General features: G+C 47.4%; 6 protein-coding genes across 6 annotated transcripts; 2 read left to right on the top strand and 4 right to left on the bottom strand.

Annotated features, from left to right (window-relative positions):
- Positions 1-201: 201 nt before the first annotated feature.
- BDV38DRAFT_261858 (putative UDP-galactose transporter) lies at positions 202-2,619 on the bottom strand. The gene is made up of 4 exons (XM_032056046.1): positions 1,990-2,619; positions 1,874-1,903; positions 832-1,809; positions 202-758 (listed from the first exon to the last, which is right to left on the bottom strand). Exons 1-4 carry the CDS (start codon positions 2,056-2,058, stop codon positions 441-443), a joined length of 1,395 nt encoding a protein of 464 aa, XP_031908319.1. The 5' UTR covers positions 2,059-2,619; the 3' UTR covers positions 202-440.
- Positions 2,620-4,105: 1,486 nt separating this feature from the next.
- BDV38DRAFT_287924 (uncharacterized protein) lies at positions 4,106-6,370 on the bottom strand (the record flags this gene model as incomplete). Its single annotated transcript, XM_032060962.1, has 1 exon — positions 4,106-6,370. The coding sequence occupies one exon, from the start codon at positions 6,368-6,370 to the stop codon at positions 4,106-4,108; it is 2,265 nt and encodes a 754-aa protein (XP_031908318.1).
- Positions 6,371-10,552: 4,182 nt separating this feature from the next.
- Positions 10,553-13,637, bottom strand: BDV38DRAFT_215119 (putative meiosis specific protein Hop1). The gene is made up of 10 exons (XM_032052692.1): positions 13,343-13,637; positions 13,264-13,286; positions 12,989-13,205; positions 12,618-12,897; positions 12,402-12,567; positions 12,065-12,353; positions 11,750-12,001; positions 11,476-11,704; positions 11,234-11,427; positions 10,553-11,178 (listed from the first exon to the last, which is right to left on the bottom strand). The coding sequence occupies exons 1-10, from the start codon at positions 13,544-13,546 to the stop codon at positions 10,729-10,731; spliced, it is 2,304 nt and encodes a 767-aa protein (XP_031908317.1). The 5' UTR covers positions 13,547-13,637; the 3' UTR covers positions 10,553-10,728.
- Positions 13,638-16,101: 2,464 nt separating this feature from the next.
- Positions 16,102-19,601, top strand: BDV38DRAFT_215020 (F-box/WD repeat-containing protein). The gene is made up of 3 exons (XM_032052688.1): positions 16,102-16,492; positions 16,570-19,311; positions 19,369-19,601. Exons 1-3 carry the CDS (start codon positions 16,196-16,198, stop codon positions 19,492-19,494), a joined length of 3,165 nt encoding a protein of 1,054 aa, XP_031908316.1. The 5' UTR covers positions 16,102-16,195; the 3' UTR covers positions 19,495-19,601.
- Positions 19,602-20,490: 889 nt separating this feature from the next.
- On the bottom strand, positions 20,491-21,518 carry BDV38DRAFT_287921 (translation initiation/elongation factor MRX8; the record flags this gene model as incomplete). The annotated part of the gene is made up of 2 exons (XM_032060961.1): positions 20,491-20,917; positions 20,989-21,518. 2 exons carry the CDS (start codon positions 21,516-21,518, stop codon positions 20,491-20,493), a joined length of 957 nt encoding a protein of 318 aa, XP_031908315.1.
- A 164-nt stretch (positions 21,519-21,682) lies between these two features.
- On the top strand, positions 21,683-22,530 carry BDV38DRAFT_215024 (putative AP-3 adaptor complex subunit sigma). The gene is made up of 2 exons (XM_032052689.1): positions 21,683-21,914; positions 21,983-22,530. The coding sequence occupies exons 1-2, from the start codon at positions 21,846-21,848 to the stop codon at positions 22,466-22,468; spliced, it is 555 nt and encodes a 184-aa protein (XP_031908314.1). The 5' UTR covers positions 21,683-21,845; the 3' UTR covers positions 22,469-22,530.
- Positions 22,531-22,538: the final 8 nt, after the last annotated feature.

Raw genomic sequence — 22,538 nt, 5'->3', positions numbered from 1 at the left:
CAGAAATACTGACAAGCACGTGGGAAGCTGCCCAGAAAATGAGCAGTATGACAGTTAGATTGGCGCAAGTGGTCTCTGTCAGGGGTATATTCAGAGCCTCAGAGCGATATACACTTATACATTGTTACACAACCGAACGTCTGGTTAGGGTGATCATATATATACTAAAACATAAAACATGACGTTCAGTGGCCTTTTGTTTTTTAGAAAAAAAAAAAAAAAAAGAAAGGGGTGGGGAGGAGAGAAGATGAGAGACGAAGATGGTAGAAAACAGGACAGAAACAAAAGCCACATACACGAGAAATATGTCGACGTTAAAGATGAAACAAAAAACGCTTCGCTTCTATCCATGCTTATTTACTTCCCATAGGACTTGGTCAAAACGCAAAGCGTAGTATACACACTGCATGCAAATCTGAGTTCGTATCCGTATCGTCAAATCACTGGTCTCGTAGCTGCTTATCGAAATAGCCACCGCTGGCGGTCCGAGCTGCATTAACCCTAACATGGCCTGGTGATGTAGGCCTAGAGGTCGACAGGCCGGCATCAGACAGGAACGGCGTTCCGGGGAGTTTGATCGAAAATTCGTTCCGTGGAGGGGACGCGGGTGAAACTTCATCGCTTTTGGATTCTTTCTCATACTGGTCGATGCGAATCGGAGGCGGGCGAGGCCCCTGGCGCTTGCCGGTACTGGAAGTCGAACTCGGGTCTTCGCAAAGATAGGTAGCCACAAGCACTGCAAACGTTCCGAGGATAAACTAGAGGGGGGCCGGTTAGCACATATTAGATTCCACGGAGGGTCCATTCAAGAAAATGCTACGCAAGACGTACATTACCAGTGAGCTCAAACTCAAATAGCCAGGTACTTCCTAACGTAGTGAGAAAGATGCTGGTAGCAGTAGCAACATTCTTCGCATCTCGGTATGCATGGCCAATACAGAAGGATGTTGCAATCCCTCCGATTGCCTGAGCAACCACGGTAGACCAGGCGGCCCAATTATACCCCCCGAAGAAGCCGTTGGCGGCAATCTTTTCGCCGTCCAAGAAGACAACACCAATGAAAAGTGCGGGGAATACAGAGTAAACGGCCAGTTGGACGTTACGTACCCAAAGCGAGGTCGACTTTGCACTATCCTTCAGTACCTTTTCGAAATATACACCGGCAAGGCTGGATGCGACGCACGCGCCAAGAGTCGCTAAGAGACCAACAACTGCATTCATTCGCGGAAAGGCGGTCATCATGTCCTCCTCAATGCCCTCATACGTTGCCGAACGTTTATGGAGATTTGGCCGATCCAGCTTGGAGGCCTTCCATTCTTCCAGCGACCGCGGAAAGGCATGATGGGCGGCTGCCTCATCTTGGAGAGAAACATCCCCGGAACTGCTAATGGGTATCTGCACAAGCCCAACGCCCACCAGGAGGAGCAACAGCAACCCCCACCTGCGCAGTGAGATGTTCCTGTTCAGTAAAATCACGCTAAAAATGGCGGTTGCAATGAGTTTCAGCTGGTATGTTACTTGGAAGGGTGCCGCCTGCAAATTCGAAAGAGCGACGTATTGTAACGAATTTGCAAGTGTATAGAGGCTTGCGGGGATTACGAGTTTCCAACTGTCACCAGAGAAAACAGCAGCCGTGAGGGAGAAGAAAAGGGATGTCGCAGGAACTGATGGGGGCGCCGTTTTGGAAACTTCGTATAATGCTATGGTAAGGGAGATGGCAAGTTTCACAACCTCGTTAAAAAAAACCGCAGTAGACGTGAGATATCGCTTGCCATCAGTTGGCGGCATCACCCGTGAATAGTGTAATAACTGTGCAGGAAGCTGTGGATTAACGGCCTACCTTCAAGGGTACTTGGAAAGGTGGGCAACATACCAGCACAAATGTAGTGTACTGTGCCGTTAACTGCAGCCAAAGGGAACGTACAGTCAGCCAGAAATGGACATAATCGCGCAGCCATGCGGCTGATGCCGGGACACCAAGAGCATTACCAGAATCCATGAAAAGTTCTTCCCAACTGGCCCTGGCCCTGACGACGGGCGTTGTGCGCTTTCTCCCATGTTGATAATTTGGCAAGGTCGGTATTTCCTCAGGCGGCCTGCGGTCGGTTCCTTCGTGTCAATGAAAGAACGGGACAGGCAATCAATTAATATAGACCCCTTTTCTCAAGAATTCTATCCGCAAGTCGATAGGGGCTGGCCGTCTGATGTTTGCCGAGGGTGTTACATGCGACTCGTGCGCGTTGGGTCGTTAAGTCGCTAAGAGGGGGATTGTCGCACGACCGAGTTAGAGAAGGTCCTTTGCGCGTTCGCACAAATGGGACCCAGGTGGAGCTCGACTCCGGCGTGAAGATGGCTCGGAAAACAATAACTCACAGTGAGATAAGGGGGTGGTTGGCGGGAGACAAAGAGGAGAGAAAACAAAGCGTAGACTTAGAATGAAAGGGGATCTGAGCTGAGAGGCGTACGAGCCGTTACTAATAAAAGAGAAGATCTGGGGTCGGGTTATGGCATTCGTATTCCTTCATGTTGAACGTGATGCGGCGCTTAACTAGTTTTAGCGGTGTGGAGTCTTCAACTCTAGTGGTTGGTTTAGTTTTCCTTCTTTTCAGCCATTTGATTTTCATTCCATGGTTGGTGTCAAGAAGAAGTGGAATTAAGTCCTTGGATTTGCATCGACTTTGCTTTTTGGACCCATTTGAAGGCACTCTGACGTCAGCTGCCTAGAAATCAACCTCCAATCGGGCAGAATGCAGTGCCCCTTTGGGTCGACACGCCTCGACTGCTACAAGTGCTGGTAATTTTTGTAACTTCTCAAGCCACCCTCGTCGTATCTGGCCGATAGATCGCGGTGGGCCCCTTCACATTATTCCCGTGCATGAGATCGAGATTCAGCACAATGTATGTTTACACATGTACAAGGCACTGGCAAGAACTTGTCCTCGAGAAGAAAAGTGCCGGGTATAAGCTTTCAAACAAAGCCCTCTATGACTCTTACTTTATTTTTTTAGTTTCCCACTAAAATGAATGGATCCTAGGACATCCAAGGCCTCAATCGAACACCCATTATTTCCTGGGTTGTTTTGGGAGCTACGTATTATCTAGAAAAAGGATCTAGGTTCAGTTCACAGGCCATGTCCACGGGACTACTACTCAAAGTTCTCTGCTCACTACTGAGTACTAATCTATGTACCAATGAACTAGCGATTTTTGGTAGCCCATCATCTATCATTTATCCAGCTCACGCGACCTTTATACTTTCTGTACCAGGAAACCGCAAACAACTTATTCCCTTGCATATACGAGTAACCCCTCTATATGAGTTTCGTTTCAAATACAAACTCCACGGTTTGACTCAATTGCATTCCGAGATCGGCAGACATGCAAGAGCTATCGCAAGTAGAACCCTATCGTGTGAGAGCTTTTTGGCTTGTGACTAGCTTGGAGGCATAGAGTGGCTGAGCCTAAAACCATAAGCAGAGTATGCTTTCGAGTGCTTGAGTGGGTCATGGCTATTGTGCCTCTCGACTAAGGAGCCTGATCTAGAGGACAAGAGAAGGAAAATGTAAGGGATATATCCTAACCAAATCCCGGAAATAGCTGATCCCTCACCGAGTATACTGCACACACTGTAGTAATCCACTATTTACTACGCTTAGGCCTACGGAACCGGAAGGAAAACATGCGATACTAGAGATAAAAACATGAACCATATTTACATTCATGGATAAGTTTTATATGGACTTAGAAAGCTGGATTGGTCTATGCTTATTCCTTCCTCCTGTGCATACGGACATGGTGAGCAGTAAATACATTATATAAGAAAACGGCATCGTCTAGCCGGTCATTGTGTGGTATGTAAAAAAGAACAAGGAAACGTATAGATCAGCGAATGGTAGGTAATCAACCAAGATAGGAAAGGATCAAAGAGCGAGATAGTGATAGAGATAAAAGAGTGTATGGTATAAGTAGGAGAAAGTGTGAGACGCGTGTTTCAGGTGTATCAATCAATGATAAGACCTCGAGATATAATAGCGGATGAGCGATTCGTTCATGGCAGCACTAAAGACCTGAGTGTTGTGAAAGGTGACCGGTTACAGTTGGACTTTCAGTGTACTGCCGTCAGATTGACATTATCGTTACCTCCCCATCCTAATGCCCAAATCGGGAATTCGTCTGGTTCGGGCTTCCGTTCCTCGGAGTCGCCTAAAACGATGGCTTCACTACTATCTGTGCGTCGCCTCGAATGTCGCCGTTGAACTGATGGTATAGCCGGAGGGGGATTGCGTGGGGGCGGCTTTTGTGATGGGAGCGGAGAAAAGCGATGTATAGGAAGAGTCGGTGTCAATGGGGAAGCCCCACTTGTTGCTGGCGAGGGAAGACTTTCCGAATAGATCAAGCTAACTCGAGGAGACGCGCTCGAGTTAGTGGTTTTCTGTTCTGCATCAGAAGCCGTGCCCTGAGAAATGGAGCCGTCTTTATCAAAATGGTTTGCACCTTGATCTTTCCGTAGCATATTAGGAGGTAGCCCAGGGCTGAGTCGAAGGAAGGAGATGTCGGACCCGTAGAATGAGTCCCGCGAAGGCACCGAGAGCATAGAATTTCTATCAGGCTCGCTACTATCTTGGAAACGGGCTTCATGGAAAAGACTAGGAGTTATTTTGCCTTTCCGCTGTCTCATTGCTTCTAGTAGGTGCTCTTCTTGCCTCGTCACGGCTATAACTCGGCTTCTGCGGTTCTGCTGGCTCTGCTGGAGACGTGCCCTCTGAGAAGGTTTTCGTACTTGATTAGCCATAGGGTCGATATTGAGGAAATCTGGTTCTGATATCGTGGGTACGCCGCTCGAGCGGTGACTCCTCGTTTCAAGGGTTGATCTTCCCGCAGACGACATTGATGGGTTTCGTAAGATAGTTTGCTGTTGTCGCCGGACAGACTGAGACCCATGGCTACTAGCTGACATAGAGTAAGGCCTCTCAACTCGTCTCAGTGTTCCTTTCGTGGTTTGTGCCGCAGAAGCTGTACATATCTCAGCATCGAATTCACCGTAGGTAGTTACGCTGTCTCTTATGTTTTTGTCATGTTTGGCTGGCACTTCCACCTCGTCGTCTTCATCTTCTGATGATGAAAGACAAAGCACACTCGATTTGTTGAGGTCCACATTTTTCAGAGTACTTTTACTGCTCTTCTTCGACATTGAACTCTTGTAGGCAGAGGGGTTCTCGCGTGAGTCAGCGTGCCGTGCGCTCGACGAGTTAGAAACACGACCGTTGTGTGGGCGGGAGAAAGATTTGGGTGACAAGTATAGTTCCCTGCTCCATCCCCCGCCGGAGCTATTAGATGGAACTTTTCGCAAAGAACTCCCTGTAGACTTGGTATCACTTGCTTGTGGTTGCTCACGATCCCGTGGCCGTAAATGCAACTGACTAGACCGGGCCATTTCACTAGGCTGAGGAGTTTTCTGGAATTGACTGTACCGTTTCAAAGCCATATCCATCTCACTGGTGCGCACTGTTCTTTCAAGTGAAGGATCAAGCCAGTTTGTGATACCTGACTCGTAGGTCGGTGAAGACTCGCTAGCGACGTCAGTAGCTTGATGACCCTTGGTTTCGTGGCCCGAAGGAGTAGTTTTCGTGGTTCTCTTGGTAGTTTCAGGGTTATCAAAATTCTTCGATTTGACTGCGGGATGCTCAGAGGTCATTGATATTGCAGACGGCGAGTTCACCAATCGTTGCGGCGACAGAAGGGGGGCAGCATCCACTCGCGGCTTTGGGAATAGGAGAGAGAGATCTATTCTGGGTGGGCGCATTTTCCGTTTCGACTCCTTCATAGGGCCCTTCGGTTGTTTCAAACCATAACGTGGCTCGACACTGCTCTGCGCCCGAAAACTCTTTTCTTCCGTCGCTATAGAATCTTTTGTCGTCTTGCGACTTAGATTGGAGTCCATAGTTGAATTGCGAGAATTGAAATAGGAAAACAGTGTAGATGAGGAGCCGGATTGCTGAACCCTTTTAGAGTGCGTAGGAATAGGCGGTGGCATAGCATCTTGTGATCGATACTCCTGCCCAAGCAGCGGGGACGATGCTCGAACACGGAGATGTGGTGGTGGTAAAGTTGCTTCGGGTGTTGGAGTAGGAAACGCAGCAAACCCGCCGCTTTTCTTCGACTTGATATCCGGGGCTCTCATGAAGCTATTTCCTCGCGATCTTCTGTCTTCTCGCCGGGATTGATCCTGGGGTATAGGAATTTCAGTCGTACCCAATATCTTCTGAGCTTTTGACGCTGATTCGCGTCTCAAATCTTCATGGCTAGCATTTGACATATGCATCCCGTTCGACACCGCGTTTACACTCGATGTCCGCATTGGTATCGTCATGGTTTGTTGGGGCATCTTTTGAAGCTTTGATCACCTGAACTTCTGTTCTGAAATTTCCGCCTTACTCAAACCGGTTGTATCAGTAATTGCGAATGTCACTGGCGGCGGTTGTCGAACAAGAAGTTCTAATGCTGCACCGAAGGAGGACGAGGTTTTGTGTAACCCAATGCGTCTCAGGTGCCGGCTGACGTGGGTATAGATATGCTTTTGATTTATCTTTCTTTTCTTATTTATTTACCCTTGGTCCTGGATTGGGCTTTTGTTTCGCACTTGTCAACCCCAAAATAGTGTCCTTCCCCACAGTGAGTCGGTGAGAAGCTGTCGGTTCGATCACGAGCAACTTTTCATTTCTCAATCGCCACTACTCCATCGACAGCATACAAAATCCAGTTTGGAGATATTCAGGTCCCTGGTGCGAAGGGAGCAGCAAACAGGGGTTCTAAAAGGTGGGGAGAGTGTTGGCCCGGGCAAGAATTAGGAAGAAAAGCGTCAAATATTGTTGACGGGAGCGGGTCACGGGCGTCCTTTTAATGATGTAAAATCACAGCAAATAAAACAAGAAATTGATCGGAGACTAAGAGTCCGCGCGAGCGAGCCTAGGATATTTATTAGGCACTATAGTTGTGATTACATTTGGACAGCTGGAGACGGGGTGGGAAAGGATTTAGAACGCTGAGTACAATTAAATTAATCTTAGCTTTAAGGGGCTGAGATGGGAAAGAGTATCCAAAAAAAAATTAAAAGGGAAAAAAGAAAAGAAAAAAAAAACGCCCCCAGGCAATCTAAAAAGCACGCATGGACCAACAACTCAGTTACGCGCGATTTATTATGGAGAACCCGAAACAGGGAGATCCACGTATCCTCTACGCCATCGAGTGTGTGCTCTCAGATGGGACTACACATTTGTTGGTGGAGCATTGAGGGCAATACCAATAAAGCCCGAATAAGAAGAGAGAGAAATCGCCACAGAATAAGCTCCATCAAACAACAAACGGGGGTGGCCAACTTAAATTCGGCGTCCATAGTACGGAGTACACAACTCGATAGTGCTTGCTTTAGCTTCTGACAATATCAGTAATTATCGACAGGCACCACCCATGGTTCCATCGATTGTACTCAAGTCAGGAGTGGTTCTGGGTTAGCGCGGTGGACCGGCCAGAAACCGACAGAGTACACTACGTACTACGGAGTCCTTACTAGTAATACTTAGTAGGCGACCACCATTCCATCATACCACCACTCACGTAAAAGAAAACTTAGTACGGAGTAAAGTCGTGGTCAATTATCCCTTCCAGTGACGTGTGTACCACGACAAATGGTTTTCGTGGGGCAGTCTCTCATTCTGAATAGAATATGAAGGTACCTCGAGATGTTTCCCATGTTATGCGTATCTATATGGACAGTACCATGGTAGGTTCTTCTTGGTTTGGGTACACATGCAAGGTCAATTAATACAACAAGCATGATTAGGACGTTCCTTGAAAGGGTTGATTTGTAGCGGTTCTTTTCCGTTCTTCTTCCTAAAATCGAAATCCTTCTAGGAGAATTACTACCGTCGACGTTGACGCAGTAAAATTCAAATCAATCTTCCGCGGCATACACGAGGCGGGCACGTGCAGCTCCCACGCGGCTGTTCGCCGACAATCCCAATAATCCTTGGCTATGATTAAGCAAAGGTTGCGGTCTCCATTGAAATAACATTAATAGTTTCAATGGTATTGTTTTTGGTCTCAATATTCCCAACAACCTTCCGTGGTATAACAAAGCAATAGATTGTGTATGGTTTTGCACGGTAGGGGCGCCGAAGCCATGATTTCCACCCATTAGAGTCAAGACCCCTTTAAGGGGTTACCCAGGAGCACTATCGATTCTCCACCCGTTCTGACAACCACTCGATCCATGGGCTCGATCCCGAACTACGTACTAGAGTGAAGAACTCTTGAAAATACCCTTTAACTTTCCTCAAGCCGCGCCACGACCCTCTGCCGTCTTTCTATTCTCCCCGATGAGTACAACCAATGTTGATCACCATCCCGCGCGCCAATGCCATTCTTAGCCGTCATATCGGTGGAGTCACCAGTGCCCCCATTCAATAGTCCCATCTCAGACGAACAAAGGTTTCCAACAGTGATCACCGTTCCGCGGAGTATATCGGATACGTCGTCCTACACTAATGGGGAACAATGTGGTTTGTCGTCCGAACCATCTATTCCCCGCCGATGCTCGCACGACTCTAATAGGGGATTTACGTCTAATGATCGGGTTTTGGTGCTTGACATGCATGTGCTTCAAACCCAACCTTGAAAGGCCGATCCAATGTTGCCCAAAGATGCTGGGATCGTCGTCAATAGTCCGAGTCCATTTAATTATTCCCATGGCAGAATGGAATGAACATTAGGCCTCACTTTCCCCTGAGAGGCAAAGATGTGCTGTCATGAACCTGCCTAGTTACTAGTGGTTTCAGGCTGGCGACTGCATATTAGTCTAAAGCTCCCTACTCCACAGAGATGCTCTTCGGCATTGAAGACCATCTTATAGGCGTCGAGCATCCAAGCTATGGAACTTGCAAACTTTAACCCCTACTTCATCCGCTGCAGCCACAAGAGTGTATGTATGTATGTACATACTATAAAACTCAGGGGATATACAGGTCGCCCGTACTAGTGTCAAATGCGCTGCTCAGGCGGACGGTCGCCGAGCGTCTTTCGCAGATCGTGCAGAATGTCTGGGGGCTTTCGTTAGTGAGATCATAAGGCGCAGAACTAGTAACTGTTCGCATTTTGCCCTGATTACGTGCATCAAGGGTCTGTCCTATGGTCTATCGTGTATAGTGCCGATCTGCCAAGACACCAACACCTCTCTCTATCCAGCTTGCTGGGATCAGTTGGGTTCTCCGCAGAACAAAAATAGGGGATCAACTAAGAATGACAAATTACCTGTGTTTCACGTAAACACTTGATAGTAGAGTCGACAATAGGGGCTCAAGAACCAAAGCAAAAACACCTTTGTCTATGGCGCCTTCGACCGTCGGACTGCCGGGCGGCCAATTCCCCACGCGGGGAGTGAACTGAGACGAAGCCACAAAAAGGAGTTGCTCGCTACTGACCGGACACTGACAGGCGATCACTCTACTCGGCAGTGTCAAATTGCTCCTTCGCCAAAAATAAAAGTGCCACTATTCCGTGTCCAACCACGGTCTGATTCCAATGTATTGAAAGCTTCAAGCAGTCGCAATAATGGACTTGGAAAAGAGCCGCTCGTAACTGCCGGTCGCTACCAGTGGATGACTTGTGTTTCAACGTTAATTTTCTCTCTCTTTTTTTTTTTTTTTTTGGGTTCCAGTTCTCATTCGGTTGATCTATAAGTATGCCACATCCCTTACAATACAGAGTATAATCGACAAGGACCTGATCAAGCGCACAGAGGGTGGCTTGGATCCCACCCGTCCACTTTAGAGTACTCCAAACATAGCAACAATCGATCAATTACAGCCCACAATATCTGTACAGCGGCGGAGTACAGGCGTGGATCAGCTGAGCTCAGGCCTTCTCATGCCCCTCATTGTGATTTCAAATCTGACGAGTACCCCATCAGAATACCCCGTTCTTAGCTTTTGATTCGCCCCCATGCACGATTGCGCTGCAAGGGGTAATCGCTGATCCGGGCCCATCAAAGTGTGCCTTGCAGTTGATAAAGATCTCAACCTCTCAACGTATGTAATCGCCTTCCCTCCAGGCTAATGACACACAATCGAATGTCAGCAAACGTCCGAGAAAGCATATCTGCCCTACAGGATGATCCTACACCAATGACACATGAATGTAACCGAGGTCCTAGAGACATTTAGTACCGTGATGTTAAAAGATCTTCAGTGTTGCCGAATATATCCCAATGGCACTTCGTTTCTGTTGGACCACTACCCATTGTTTTCCGGTTTAAGCACATCGTGTATGCGAATATGCGACCTAACTGATACAAGTTGCACAATTATAGAACCCATTTTTTAACAGCCCACACTCAAAAGTAGAATACAAACTAGGTATTAGGCTTTGGGGTTGTCTGAAGTCTTCCCTGGACACCCTCCAGAACAACCCATCAGATGCAGATTGCTTTTGCCGAGGCGGCCAAGCCTCAGCCTTTAAAGAACAGCCTTCATGAAGGTAATTCTCAGTAAAAACACATTTGCCTCACTTCCCTCCGACGCCCTGTTCAAGTGCTTACTATGGTGCAAGCCCCTGAGTGCCCTTTTGTTTTTCGTTCCTTTTTTGGTCCGACACCAGCGCCCTATCTCCCCAATTGTTAGAAGACAGCGTAATGCCAAGATGGCCACTTTGTGCTTTCAGAAACATTCTCTCAGCCTAGATGCTCTCATGATCGCTCGTCTCGGCCCCAACATCGATAAGCTTGGAGTAGTTGCTTATCTTACGCCTTTTCCTGCCGCTACGTCGAGGTTCCTGACTACTTGATGTTCGTTGGCTTGATCCCCTGGCCTTCGAGTTCATGCTCTCATCAGTTAGGAAGCTGTTATGCAGTTGCTCCTCTGCAGCCCGGTCGTTCTTATCAAGGTCATCGGATTCATAGCTCTCATTTTTATCACAGTCCGGTAACGACTTTCTCTTGTGATCCTGGCTCTTTTGAGGCAGATCTTGCGGGCCTCCGCTGGAATTTTGTCTCTCATGACCTCTCAGCCTGGAGCCCTCGAATGGCACGTTCCCAGCTTGAACAGTAGGGACATCGATGGGGCCAAGCTCTTGACTGGTTGAAGTTGGATCTAGGCTATCCGGACAATTCGGATTCTTCAAGGCGTACTATGATGATCATCAGTATCCTTTGCTACCACTTTAAGACAAGTATGCAACTTACAAAATGTTTTATTTTCACCATGGGGTGAAATATTTCCTTCTTTAGACTTTGACGTACATTCTCTGATTGTGGGATGCTATACTTTGGCAACCCCCGTCGGGCAAATCCCTTGAGTTTATAGCCGGGTGTGGGTTGAATGAACCCCTTTTTCTTCAAAATATCGGTTATTTGGATAATGGTTTGTCCGTTACAGTCTGTTCACAGTTAGTTTGATCTCAGTACAGTTTTCTGGGTCATCTTACGGAGCTTTTGTGTAAATTCTGAGATCTTATTTGGAAATCCCTCATCTAGAATGACTTTCAGAGCTCTTCTCAGGAGCACAAGGCTGTTCATTTCCTGGAGTAACTGGGTATCACTTGGCCCCAGTAAGCACTTGTAGCAAGTATGAACGTCAGGAACTTTTGGGTCGTTCGGGTCCTCGAACCCATAGCACAGGAAGTGCTGACGCGTGCGACAGAAGGCACATTTTAACTGACAACGTTAGCAACTGCTTCTTCAACGCCCCCATAAACGTACCATATATGTTTCTTCCCCGTTCCACCCACACTGACACCTAACCAGGCCCTGAGATTGGGTTTCAGAATGAGGTAGGTCGAATGTCGGTTTTTGCAAACGTAGGTGTTCTCTAATTTTTGCAACCCGCTCCTCTGGAAGAGACCACCTTGAGTCCAATTGTGGTGTAGAATTATAATTATCCTCGATTGCAAGATCAGTGCTGATTGGCTGTGTTGGTATGAGGTCACTATCAGAGTAAGTAGATCCCTGGGTCTGCTTCGATCAGCTTTCGTATTATAAACGAAGTTATGATTAGCAAGATGCAGGAGCACCCACTTGCATCATATTCTGTAGCTTTCGCCTATCAGCAATATCTTGAGTTGCTTCTTGAAAGCTACTATCGTCATGGTACGTTAATGACCGGTCCAAAACCAGATGATCACCTGAGTCGGCGCCATTTCCTGCTTCTATACGGCACAAATCACTCGGCTCGTCGACAAAACCAATATCATCTGCCCTTGAAACCTCATCTGTGTATTCGATCTGTGAAGGTACCGTTGGTAGTGTTTCCGATCCCTCAGGGTCTGGCCCTGTCCATTTGAGAGATGTCACCCTAAGTCCAACACTGCTCTCGTTAGGTTGGAGTAATTTGGCAAGTACGGGACATGCTCACGTATGCCATCCACTGTTCATCGTCCCACACGACTGAGTCTCCTTTCTCCAGTTCTCATTAAGCGGATACTTTATGGTGTCGTTGTTTGCCGTAGTAAAGCCCGGAGGCTCATAATCAGAAGGGCAGTCTTCCGTGTAGAACAGGTTGACTCCCAGGTTGCGTTTATCTATACCAAGTTAGGCCATCGTTTCTGTGATTCTCGGGGGTCTACTGTACTAGGCAGAGTAGGTAGAAAGGTGCTGAGTGTTATCAAACGCCTGACTATTGTTTCCAGCCCTACCCTGGCTGATTGTGCCGATCTCATGTCAGCCACGTAACCCACAGGGTCTATCGACAAGCTTTCTAGGCAACTGTCCACATTTTCTGATCCTCCCGCATATTTGAAAGAAAATGTATATGACTCTAGGACATTTTGCGGCGCATCTTTGTCCACAAGGATAGTCAATTGGATGGCTTCAAGGATATTCTTGCGTAAAGCGTCGAAGATGCCGTTCTCCTACATCAGTTAATGAAACGCCTACGGAAAGGCAGAGGGACTGGGTATTGGGATAATGAGGGGAGAGGCAAGAGTGATCCACAGATCGTACCAGAACATCAAGTATCATGTCTGCCTTAGGATCGGTACCGCGTATCATCACCTTGAGTGGCTGGCCTCGCTTTCCATTACCGAATGCGACATCTGGTTCTCCTGCATTATTGCCATGACGTGATTTAGAGTCGAGAAATTCTCGGTATGAATATCTGCGTTCTCGTTGAGCCTCTTTCAGGTCTCGATCATCGAAGCAGGGAAGTGGTAAGAATTCCCTATGACGCATATATGAGAATGGCAGTTCGATTAGGGAACACGGCCAGCGACACGCACCGAAGATAAAACAATGTCCCAAACTATTCATTGCTCTTGTAAGCAAGTATCCAAGATAATTTGACTTGAAAACACTTACCGATACATGTAGCATAATTTGTACCATCTCTAAGCTTTGTTGCTGTTTCAGAGACAACTCGTTAGATACGGCCGACTTAGTCGAACTCTCAACTTCAGTCTGTATCTTCTTCCGGGTAGAAGTCGCGCTCTTCTTATCGTGAAGAACTCGAGCGGACTGTACCTGAACAGCCGATGCAGGCACAGTAAACTTGATACGAGCCATGATAGACAATCACGCATAGAAAAGAATAAAGCTAGGGCCAAGGAGCGGCGATTGTTGTGAGATGATTGGTTAAAATCCGTACTCGGCTAGCGGACTGTCTATCATAAATCCAGAGTCAAGTTGATGACATGAGGTGAATACAGGTTAAGGTCACGGGAGGCTCGGGTTGTTTCCTGTCATGAGCTGTTTCGGCTTCGTTTTCCCCACCGTAATGCAGGGATTGCCTTTGATTTGTAGCTATAGATTACTTTGTCCTATGAATTTAATGGATTCAATCTCCAGACCTCAGTTCCTTTATGCAACCAGTTCAAGCCGATGGAGAGAACAGAAGTTTGTGGCTCAAAAAGGTGAAGTTGAAATATAGAAGTGTTGAAGCCCATCAAATCCCGTGACTTTGGTATGCGAACCATCCATTTGTACCACAAATTCCGTTTTTGGTCTTGGTTCTCACCAGAAAGAGAGGTTTTTCAGTAGTCCCCACCGAGGATTGAGAACACCTCAGTGAAGGTATCCGACCTGTTCCAACTGTCCTGGGGTAAGAGGCAGCTCCACTGTTACTAGAAGACTCCGAGAAGCTTACTATGGAGGCTAAATATAGAAGCGGACGGTTATCGGGGACTAGTGGATGCATTGACGACTTGAAGAAGACTCTTGCAGGGCGATACTTAGGAGAATTTCTGGCTGGTATACGCGACCGAGGAACAAAGTACGGTACGTCTTTACCTTGGGAAACAAAACTCCGGCTGAAACAGCAAACTGGCAAATTTCCATGGTACTCTAGATTAGTCCTCCCTCATATAGAATTTTGTACGGAGTAAGTACGTAACTCTCTTCCCCGCAAGATTCTGCGGATAATGGATATATTATTACAAGACACTGCTCTGCAGTCACAGTTCTTGCCAGTAAATTTTTCTACAGATCTGTGACAATGTTCTAGTCTTCTTTGGTATAAGAGTAGAATCCAGACTGAGTACATACTTTAGCACAGCAAAGGTTTGGCATCTACTATTCTATTCAGGGTATTGGGCTGCCAGGTGCTCGTTATCGGAAATGGTATAGCGTATCATTTTCAGGAAGAGTATTCCCATGAACTCAAGATACTATAGTGTCAACCCCAGTACAGAGTAAGGAAGGCTCGAAAGTTAGTTCTATGGACAACAATCTGAACCTCGTTCAATGCTTATCCCTAGTATTATCTATATGCTTAACCCTCTCACCTTGCATTGCATCCCTGAGTCGTTTTTGATTGCCCCTGGTTTCCGTAAGGAAAAATAAGTGGGCCTTCGTTACTTTTGGGTCCACTATTATTGCCATTCTTTGCTTCATCCACTGTCGCTTTTGCATCGGAGAAGTCAGTTCCTTATCACTCCAGTCGGAGGCTTTTGATAAGTCCGACCTCTGCACCGTATTGATATTTTCGGAGTAATTCACGTATAGTGGCCCCTCCTTGAAGACCTACACAGGTTATGAGGTCCCAGTTAGAGTCGCCTGAATTTAGAGGCTGCTGATTAGAAGAGCTGCGTGGAAAGGCAAAAAGGAAAGGAAAAGAGAGAAGGGAAGGGAAACTAATTAAAATATCCAGGGCCAGAGGGCAAGTAAGCGATAATAAGTACTAGTATTATCAACCAAGTAAATCACTCATCTTGGAACATTTACTAGGCAAAAAGAGACATGTATCCATGGGTACGTGCACAACTTTTTGTAACTCTCAAGGTTAACCCGTCCCTCGTAATTAACGTACATCACTACTAGTAGTGGCGATTTAGCATACTATAGGTAGATCTTTGGGTCATGTCCATGCTCTATTTATGGCTATTTTCAAAGCCTCCTGGTGATATATATTTTTCTCGGTTCCATGCCCCAGAACACCGTCTCAAGTAGTGCCGGAAAAATATTTCGGGGGTAGAAATGCGCTTTTGATCGGGGGTTCTATACATAAAATATGATTGATACTCTGTTCGTGTTTTGTCTGACGTATCCGAAGGCCCATGGGTTAATTCGTTGTGATTATTTGTTTGTATTATTATTAGAAGAATTTCTGATTAATACCAATCTATTGTGCTTTGACAAGTCCCTGCGGGGGAGAGAGCCTCGGGAGTCCGCCCAATCGGGCTAATCCGCCCTAGTGTCTCCCTTGGGTAACTAACGGGATCTAATACACTGAAAAACTAAGCCTGACCACCGGAGGAGGCACGACCAACCACCTCCACCTCTCCCTCCGCCGCCACCTCCTTGTCAGCAGAGCACGCCACGGCTGTCTTTTTTTCCCTCACCCACTTTTCTCTATATCCTCTATTTCCTTTTCTTAGTCAAGTACGACACGCCGTCCTTATGGCCGTGTTTTAATCACCGTTTTAACCCTCTTCGGCACTTAGATGGTTCTTACAGGCGTGTATGTACCGTGCTGACCGCCCTCGATATACCGGATCGTTTCCCTGTTGAGCATCGCCGGCTTTTTTGATAGCATCTCACTCTTTATGTTTTGTTGTTGTTGAGTACGAATACAAATATAACGACAGTATCTTGATGTCCCTATAACCACCGACGTCGCCGAAGTCGAGTCCTTATCAGTACAAGGAGACGCGTCTTCCGTGCACCTTAGCTAGACAGTTCACTGGATCTTCGATATAATCGCGCTGGACATACAATATGGACGATCAGGACAATAACAGTGGGCATGATAATGTGCCAAATACCGGCTCTGTTGGTCAATTTTCATTTGCCCCTGCTACCCGAACTACCGTTGTGACTACTACGACTACTACAACTACGACTTTCCCTCCGTTATTTATAAAGCCACCCCGCGCAACGCGAGAACTTGACCCTAAATTGTACCCTCTAGCATCATCTCCCACTCCTTCGTCGCTGAGAAATATTAAATTTGAGATCGGGGGTCATTCCGTCGTGTTCAATGAACCAGATGATACTACAAGCGCTGTCAATGAGGTACGTTCCTTGCCCAGTTGTGGTCCGGTTCGGCTATCCTGCTCATCATTTGGTCTTTACTAATGCGCTGCTTGTAGTTGAGGGAAAAGGACGATGCGTTGAGAGCGTCCAACGGTCTAGTTCGATCTGTGACTTCAATTTGTTCTGGTGATACTCAACTTCCCCGTCGGTTTGCTCCTCCTAAAGGGCCTAGTCAACTGTCCAGTCAGCAGTCGAGCTCCAAGCAACGTCGTGCGCTAGCAGTCTCAGAAACTCGTCAGGGTTCTTTGCGACCGTATCCTGCCAGAGTTCCATCAGAACATTCGATTCGCTCGACCCGTTCACATGGCTCTACACCAACGCATCCTGTGGTGGCTGGTTTGGCGACGCCTGAAACGGAAAGCAACAATTATAGTGCTGGCGAAAGTGTGCTACCTAGGAGGAGAATTCACAGTGCGAATGCCTCTCGCAGGGAAACGCTGCTACGCTCACCTTTGTCTTCCGGAGTCGAATCCCAGGAGGGCTCCAGAGCTCCCAGTACCAGAAAAGACCAACCTGAATCGACTGTTGTTCTTGAAAGGAGTAGGCGCTTGGCTCGTCCAGAGGGTGATCCAGGCAGGCTAGCCATCCCGCAGGAACTAGAGGCAGGCGGCGGACCAGAAGACGAAACGGGAACTTCGACGAGCCAAGATACTGTATATGAAACGTCTCAGGAAGCTCCCCAACAAAGTTCTCTGGAGTCGACATCACAATTCACAACTGTTGGTGGCGTGACTGTTCAAGACATGTGCCTACCAAGCCCTAGCTTGTCTCCCGTGGCTGCGATGAATGCAATGAATGTCGACTCTTCCTTTGATTCGGCTGAGGACCCCGAAGCTGATACAGATTCTAGCTTTGACAACAACGATCATCGCATTGTGAGCTCTTTACGTGCAGAGGACCCTAAGACCACTGCACCGCACCGTTCCAGGCCTAACATTTTACCCACGGGTTCTGATACACTACGGCCGACATCGTTGATGGATATCCCCAGTGTTTTAGACTTCTTTGACTCGGTTCCCGAAGGGCTGAAGACCTACCTCATGTACCAGTTGCTGAGGCGGTGTCCGAAGCCAACTTTGCATTTCGTTGCTGATGTCGTTAATCCGGCCTTAAAATGCGATTTCCTGGCTCTTCTGCCCCTTGAACTAACCCTAAATATTGTGAAGTACTTTGATGCCCAGACCATGTGTCGTGCTGCACAAGTTTCTAAGAAATGGAGGCACATTATCAATTCCGATGAAAAGAGTTGGAAGGAACTTTTCGATAGAGAGGGATATGTTCTCCCAGAAGGAGAGCTGGAGCGTGCGATCAAGGAAGGGTGGGGTTGGCAGTTTCCAAACGGGGTCGAAGATTACGAGAAGGACTTAAGTGTGTCGTCTCCTGTAATTAAACCTGATCCCGAGTCCGGTTCTCCTTCTATGCAACCGCTACCAGGACCTAGTGATAGGCCTTCGTCTGCGCATCGCCGCCCGAAGAGAAAAGCATGCACACGTGTCTCAAGCCGTAAGCTTGCAAAACGAAAAATATCATCCAGCGGGACCGATAATTCCGAATCTTCTGATTGGAGAAAGTCAGTCACTGCGGCAGAAGGGCCCTATGCTGCCGCGAACGCTGCAGCTGCAGCTGTTCCATATCCAGATATTGGCTTACCGTCCCTGCGAGGGTTGCATCTTTACAAATCTCTCTATCAGCGGCATCACTCAATTCATAATGGTTGGATGAAGCCCAATGTGAAGCCACGCCACATCGCTTTTCGCGCTCATGACCGTCATGTTGTCACTTGTCTTCAGTTTGATACGGATAAGGTTTTGACTGGTAGTGACGATACCAACATCAATGTTTACGACACTAGGACAGGGGCTCTGAGGGCGACGCTTGAGGGACATGAGGGTGGTGTTTGGGCTCTCGAGTACTACGGCAATACTCTGGTTTCTGGTTCGACCGATAGATCAGTGAGAGTCTGGGATATCGAAAGGGCGAGGTGTACTCAGATTTTTCACGGTCATACGTCCACAGTACGATGTTTACAAATTGTTCTACCGGTAGAAGTGGGGAAAAAGGCAGACGGCACCCCTGAGATGATGCCGAAGGAGCCCTTGATCATCACTGGCTCACGAGACTCAAACCTTAGAATTTGGAAGCTTCCCAAACCGGGTGATCCTGTCTACTACCAAACCGGACCACATGTCGATGATACTGACTGCCCTTACTTTGTCCGCGCTCTTACAGGGCATCAGCACTCCGTCCGCACGATCGCTGCGCACGGTGATACCCTAGTTAGCGGAAGCTATGATTGCACGGTGAGAGTCTGGAAGATATCCACCGGAGAAGCTCTTCACCGACTCCAAGGCCATTCCTTGAAAGTGTACAGCGTGGTACTAGACCACAAAAGAAACCGTTGTATTAGTGGCTCCATGGACAACATGGTGAAAGTGTGGTCCCTCGAAACCGGATCTATCTTGTACAACCTTGAAGGCCACTCTTCCCTGGTTGGGCTGCTTGACCTGAAGTGTGATCGACTGGTCTCAGCAGCCGCAGATTCGACTCTGAGAATTTGGGATCCAGAAACTGGTCAATGTAAAAATATGCTGAGCGCTCATACAGGTGCGATCACATGTTTTCAGCATGATGGCCAGAAGGTTATCTCAGGATCTGATAGAACATTGAAAATGTGGGATGTACGGACTGGAGAGTGCGTGCGAGATCTTCTCACCGACCTTAGCGGGGTATGGCAGGTCAAATTCAATGACCGGAAATGTGTGGCTGCGGTGCAGCGTGATAGTTTGACTTATATCGAGGTAGGTGCAGTTTATTAGATTTTTGCTTTCCCCTTTGCTGACTTGCTTCTCGTGCAGGTTCTCGACTTTGGTGCTTCTCGCGACGGGGTACCAGAAGATCAGCTAGGCAGACGTATAGTTGTTGATCGCTGGGGCCAGGAAGTCAGCGATGCCGACGAAGACTATGATCTGTCTGATGCCTGATACTATCGCAGCAGCCGGAGTTCGCTCTCGTTTCACCGCTTGGTAGGGCCCTGTATACCGCGCATGGCCCTGCGTTGATTAATATCATCACCAACGGTGTTTTCTTTCTTTTCTGGACTTTGAGGCATGAAACATTAATGATACCCAATATCAAGGAGTTGTTCTCTTCATTACACTTTGCATAGCGCGGTTGGCATACTTTTGATATGCTGTTATGATGAACAGGCGTTTTGGTATCCAAAATGATTATTTATCCGACTCTTACTACATTATATCTTACTATGACCGAGGATCCCCCCCTTTACGCATGTTTCGTGCCACTGCTATATTTCACTCTAAATTTGATCACCAAAGACAAGCGCATCAGCTTTTCCGAAGCTGTTAGCAGATTTTCCTGTATGCCCTGATAATCGGTTCTTATAGAATACATACTGTTGACAATTTTCCCTTATCGCGTCCTATTAGCCACGAAATGAGAGCAACGTTTCGGTGATATTATTATAAAATAGCTCTAAATGCTAGCAGTCTGGGTCTCAAGTCTACATCTACCTCATCAATAGACGCAATGCAATCATTGACGATGAATAAGCATAGGTATGCATGCTTGGATCTCTAGGTTCCGAAGGACCAATCTTCCAACGTCATGAGATTCGGCCCATCCCATGTTCCCCAGGACAAACGGTTATTCAACAACCATGTCAGCTCAATAGAGCCACCTAGGCTGAAAATGCAGGCGTACTCTATATCCGATGGTGGCTTCACAAGACACATAACTTCGGTGGAAAAGTTTAGCTGGGAGGAATCCGCCGTAAATTGCGATGTTGACGGACGGGAACCTACAACCCTCAAAGCTGTTACTAAGGAGTAAGCACTGCTTGCAAGGTTTAGCAAATGCCCCCGCTGTTTGATTCACCTGTAATTAGATATTATACCCAAGTCAGCTCCGCGGTTTAACTGACCCCTTTTCCAGAACAGTGGTGCATTTTGAATCACATTTCAAGATGCAGCGGTAGAGATGTTAGCAACTTGCGACCCGGTGGGTACGGGTTGCGCTCTCAGATTCCCGTCAAATCCAGCAGCCGACAAGATAGCCCAGCGGATTGCGCTAATTCCTAATGACTTGCCGTGGCCGATGGGCGTCTCTGCACTGCATGTCAGGATCTCACCTAGGGCACCAGGCCCTTCTAACCGACCAACGGGTTGAAGAGTTGGTCTATAACTTTGCAACAAGTTCTGTAGTGTAGCGACTTTTGCCGCTGATGCTCCGCTCTTGACTTGGCTCTTCTTCTTGGCCAGAATTTTATCCACTTTTGACATGATGACCTGGTGCGGAATGGCATATTTCCGGAAAAGCATGAGGATATCCTCGTCTGTCTTCTTGAGACCATGTAAGCTATCTATAAGGAGAAAAGCCCGTCGAAGTCTGAGATCGTGGGTTTGCGGGTCAGCCTGACTGGATCGAATATCCCCGAATACAACCCGGGATGCACTCACTGCCTCCGTCCCTGAAGATACTTCATGATCTCAACACCCCATTCAGTCCTACTCGCCTTTCCATACCCCGGCATATCAAGCAGAACAATTTTCGACTCGCCGCCTTTCGTACCTCCGATACCGAACGCATTCATCTCTCTCGTTCTCCCCGGTTTTGAAGACGTCCAACATATCTCCTTGCCCATGATTGCGTTCAATAACGAGCTCTTTCCGACATTCGAGCGACCAAGGAAGGCAACTTCAGGCTCCACTGATGACATAGGAGTGGTACGGAATTTGCTAGCGGACCATATTTTGATCGGGGAGTGGCGAGAGGGTGCGAAGAATTTGTCGGCGTAGGTTAAATCAGTTTCATTTGGTACTCGAGTATCCCAGTAGTAGGAGATATCTGCAGGAGTTAAGTCATGGAGCGAAACTTTGTTCGGGTTCGAGGGAGGATTCGGGGTGATGACGGTTGAAAGTGCTCGTCGGAGAGGGAGGGGAAGTCGTTGACGCGAGCAAGCTGTACATCTGTATATTGTGTGCTTCATGATGAATTCACCAATCCTGGTACTATGTGAGAGCGATACGTGGAGTGTCAAGATATAGATCAGTAAAGAAACAGCGTTGTGTTTGCGCTCCAAGAGCTTCTCCAGATAAAATCCAAGATAAGAAAGTCTTCCGAGCACTGACGAGTTCTCGGAAAGGTACTTCTGCCGACATGCCGCCCCGCGGATTTAGGCCGATAAGAGAGCTTACAATACGGAGCAGCTTCAACTGATATCACAACTCCATTTTCTCCGGCAGTTTCGGGTTTCAGTATTCTATTATTTCTCTGCGTAGTTGAGTATAGACACGCTATTTCATAAAACGTCAACATGATCAACGCGGTTCTCGTCTTCAATAATAATGGACAGCCGCGGCTGAGCAAGTTCTACACCCAGATTGTAAGTCGGTTAATCATCCACGTCCTTTACTAGGCAAACCAGCTAATACAAGATGAAATTGGACATAGGATACACAAACAAAGCAATCACTTATACAAGAAACCTACGCTCTAGTCGCTCAGCGCCCACCAAGCGCTTGCAACTTCCTGCCTCTGCCTCCATTGCTCTCTCGGGGTGCTAGCTCCGGCGCAGAGGGCCCATCCGATGCCCCGACACAAGTGACCTACCGGACATATGCGACTCTTTCTTTCATTATGATCTCAACATCTACTGAGTCCCCGCTTGCACTTATTGATCTAATTCAAGTCTTTGTCGAAGCGCTGGACCGTATATTCGAGAATGTATGCGAGCTGGATCTCATTTTCGGTTATGAAACGATGCATGCGGTGCTGAGTGAGATGATTGTCGGTGGTGTTGTTGTCGAAACGAATATCGATAAGATTGTTGCTGGTGTGCGGAGTCAAGAGGGCTCTCTAGGGAAGAAGAAGGCTATCCAGGCGGCAAGTTCTAGCGTAGGGCGCGGTGGGTTCCCTGGTATAGGTGCTTGGCGGTGATTTGCTATGATATATATATTTCTTTTCTCTTTCTACATTACAATATGCATTTTTGGTTTGTGTATTGGGA

This window comes from Aspergillus pseudotamarii (assembly GCF_009193445.1).
Source record: "Aspergillus pseudotamarii strain CBS 117625 unplaced genomic scaffold BDV38scaffold_87, whole genome shotgun sequence".
Lineage (NCBI taxonomy): Eukaryota > Fungi > Ascomycota > Eurotiomycetes > Eurotiales > Aspergillaceae > Aspergillus > Aspergillus pseudotamarii.
This window is presented reverse-complemented; position numbering and strand designations above follow the sequence as displayed.

Bases quoted from the DNA above. Each gene is read 5' to 3' on its own strand.
- BDV38DRAFT_261858 (XM_032056046.1), bottom strand. From the start codon at position 2,058: ATGGGAGAAAGCGCACAACGCCCGTCGTCAGGGCCAGGGCCAGTTGGG. The intron at 1,810-1,873 runs GTATGTTGCCCA...CTTCCTGCACAG, and splicing joins AGTACACTACATTTGTGCTG to TTATTACACTATTCACGGGT. The intron at 759-831 runs GTACGTCTTGCG...GCCCCCCTCTAG, and splicing joins AGTTTGAGCTCACTGGTAAT to TTTATCCTCGGAACGTTTGC.
- BDV38DRAFT_215119 (XM_032052692.1), bottom strand. From the start codon at position 13,546: ATGGCTCGTATCAAGTTTACTGTGCCTGCATCGGCTGTTCAGGTACAG. The intron at 13,287-13,342 runs GTAAGTGTTTTC...AGCAATGAATAG, and splicing joins AAATTATGCTACATGTATCG to TTTGGGACATTGTTTTATCT. The intron at 12,002-12,064 runs GTGGGTGCTCCT...TGATCGAAGCAG, and splicing joins AGCTACAGAATATGATGCAA to ACCCAGGGATCTACTTACTC.
- BDV38DRAFT_215020 (XM_032052688.1), top strand. From the start codon at position 16,196: ATGGACGATCAGGACAATAACAGTGGGCATGATAATGTGCCAAATACC. The intron at 16,493-16,569 runs GTACGTTCCTTG...CGCTGCTTGTAG, and splicing joins CTACAAGCGCTGTCAATGAG to TTGAGGGAAAAGGACGATGC. The intron at 19,312-19,368 runs GTAGGTGCAGTT...CTTCTCGTGCAG, and splicing joins ATAGTTTGACTTATATCGAG to GTTCTCGACTTTGGTGCTTC.
- BDV38DRAFT_215024 (XM_032052689.1), top strand. From the start codon at position 21,846: ATGATCAACGCGGTTCTCGTCTTCAATAATAATGGACAGCCGCGGCTG. The intron at 21,915-21,982 runs GTAAGTCGGTTA...AATTGGACATAG, and splicing joins GCAAGTTCTACACCCAGATT to GATACACAAACAAAGCAATC.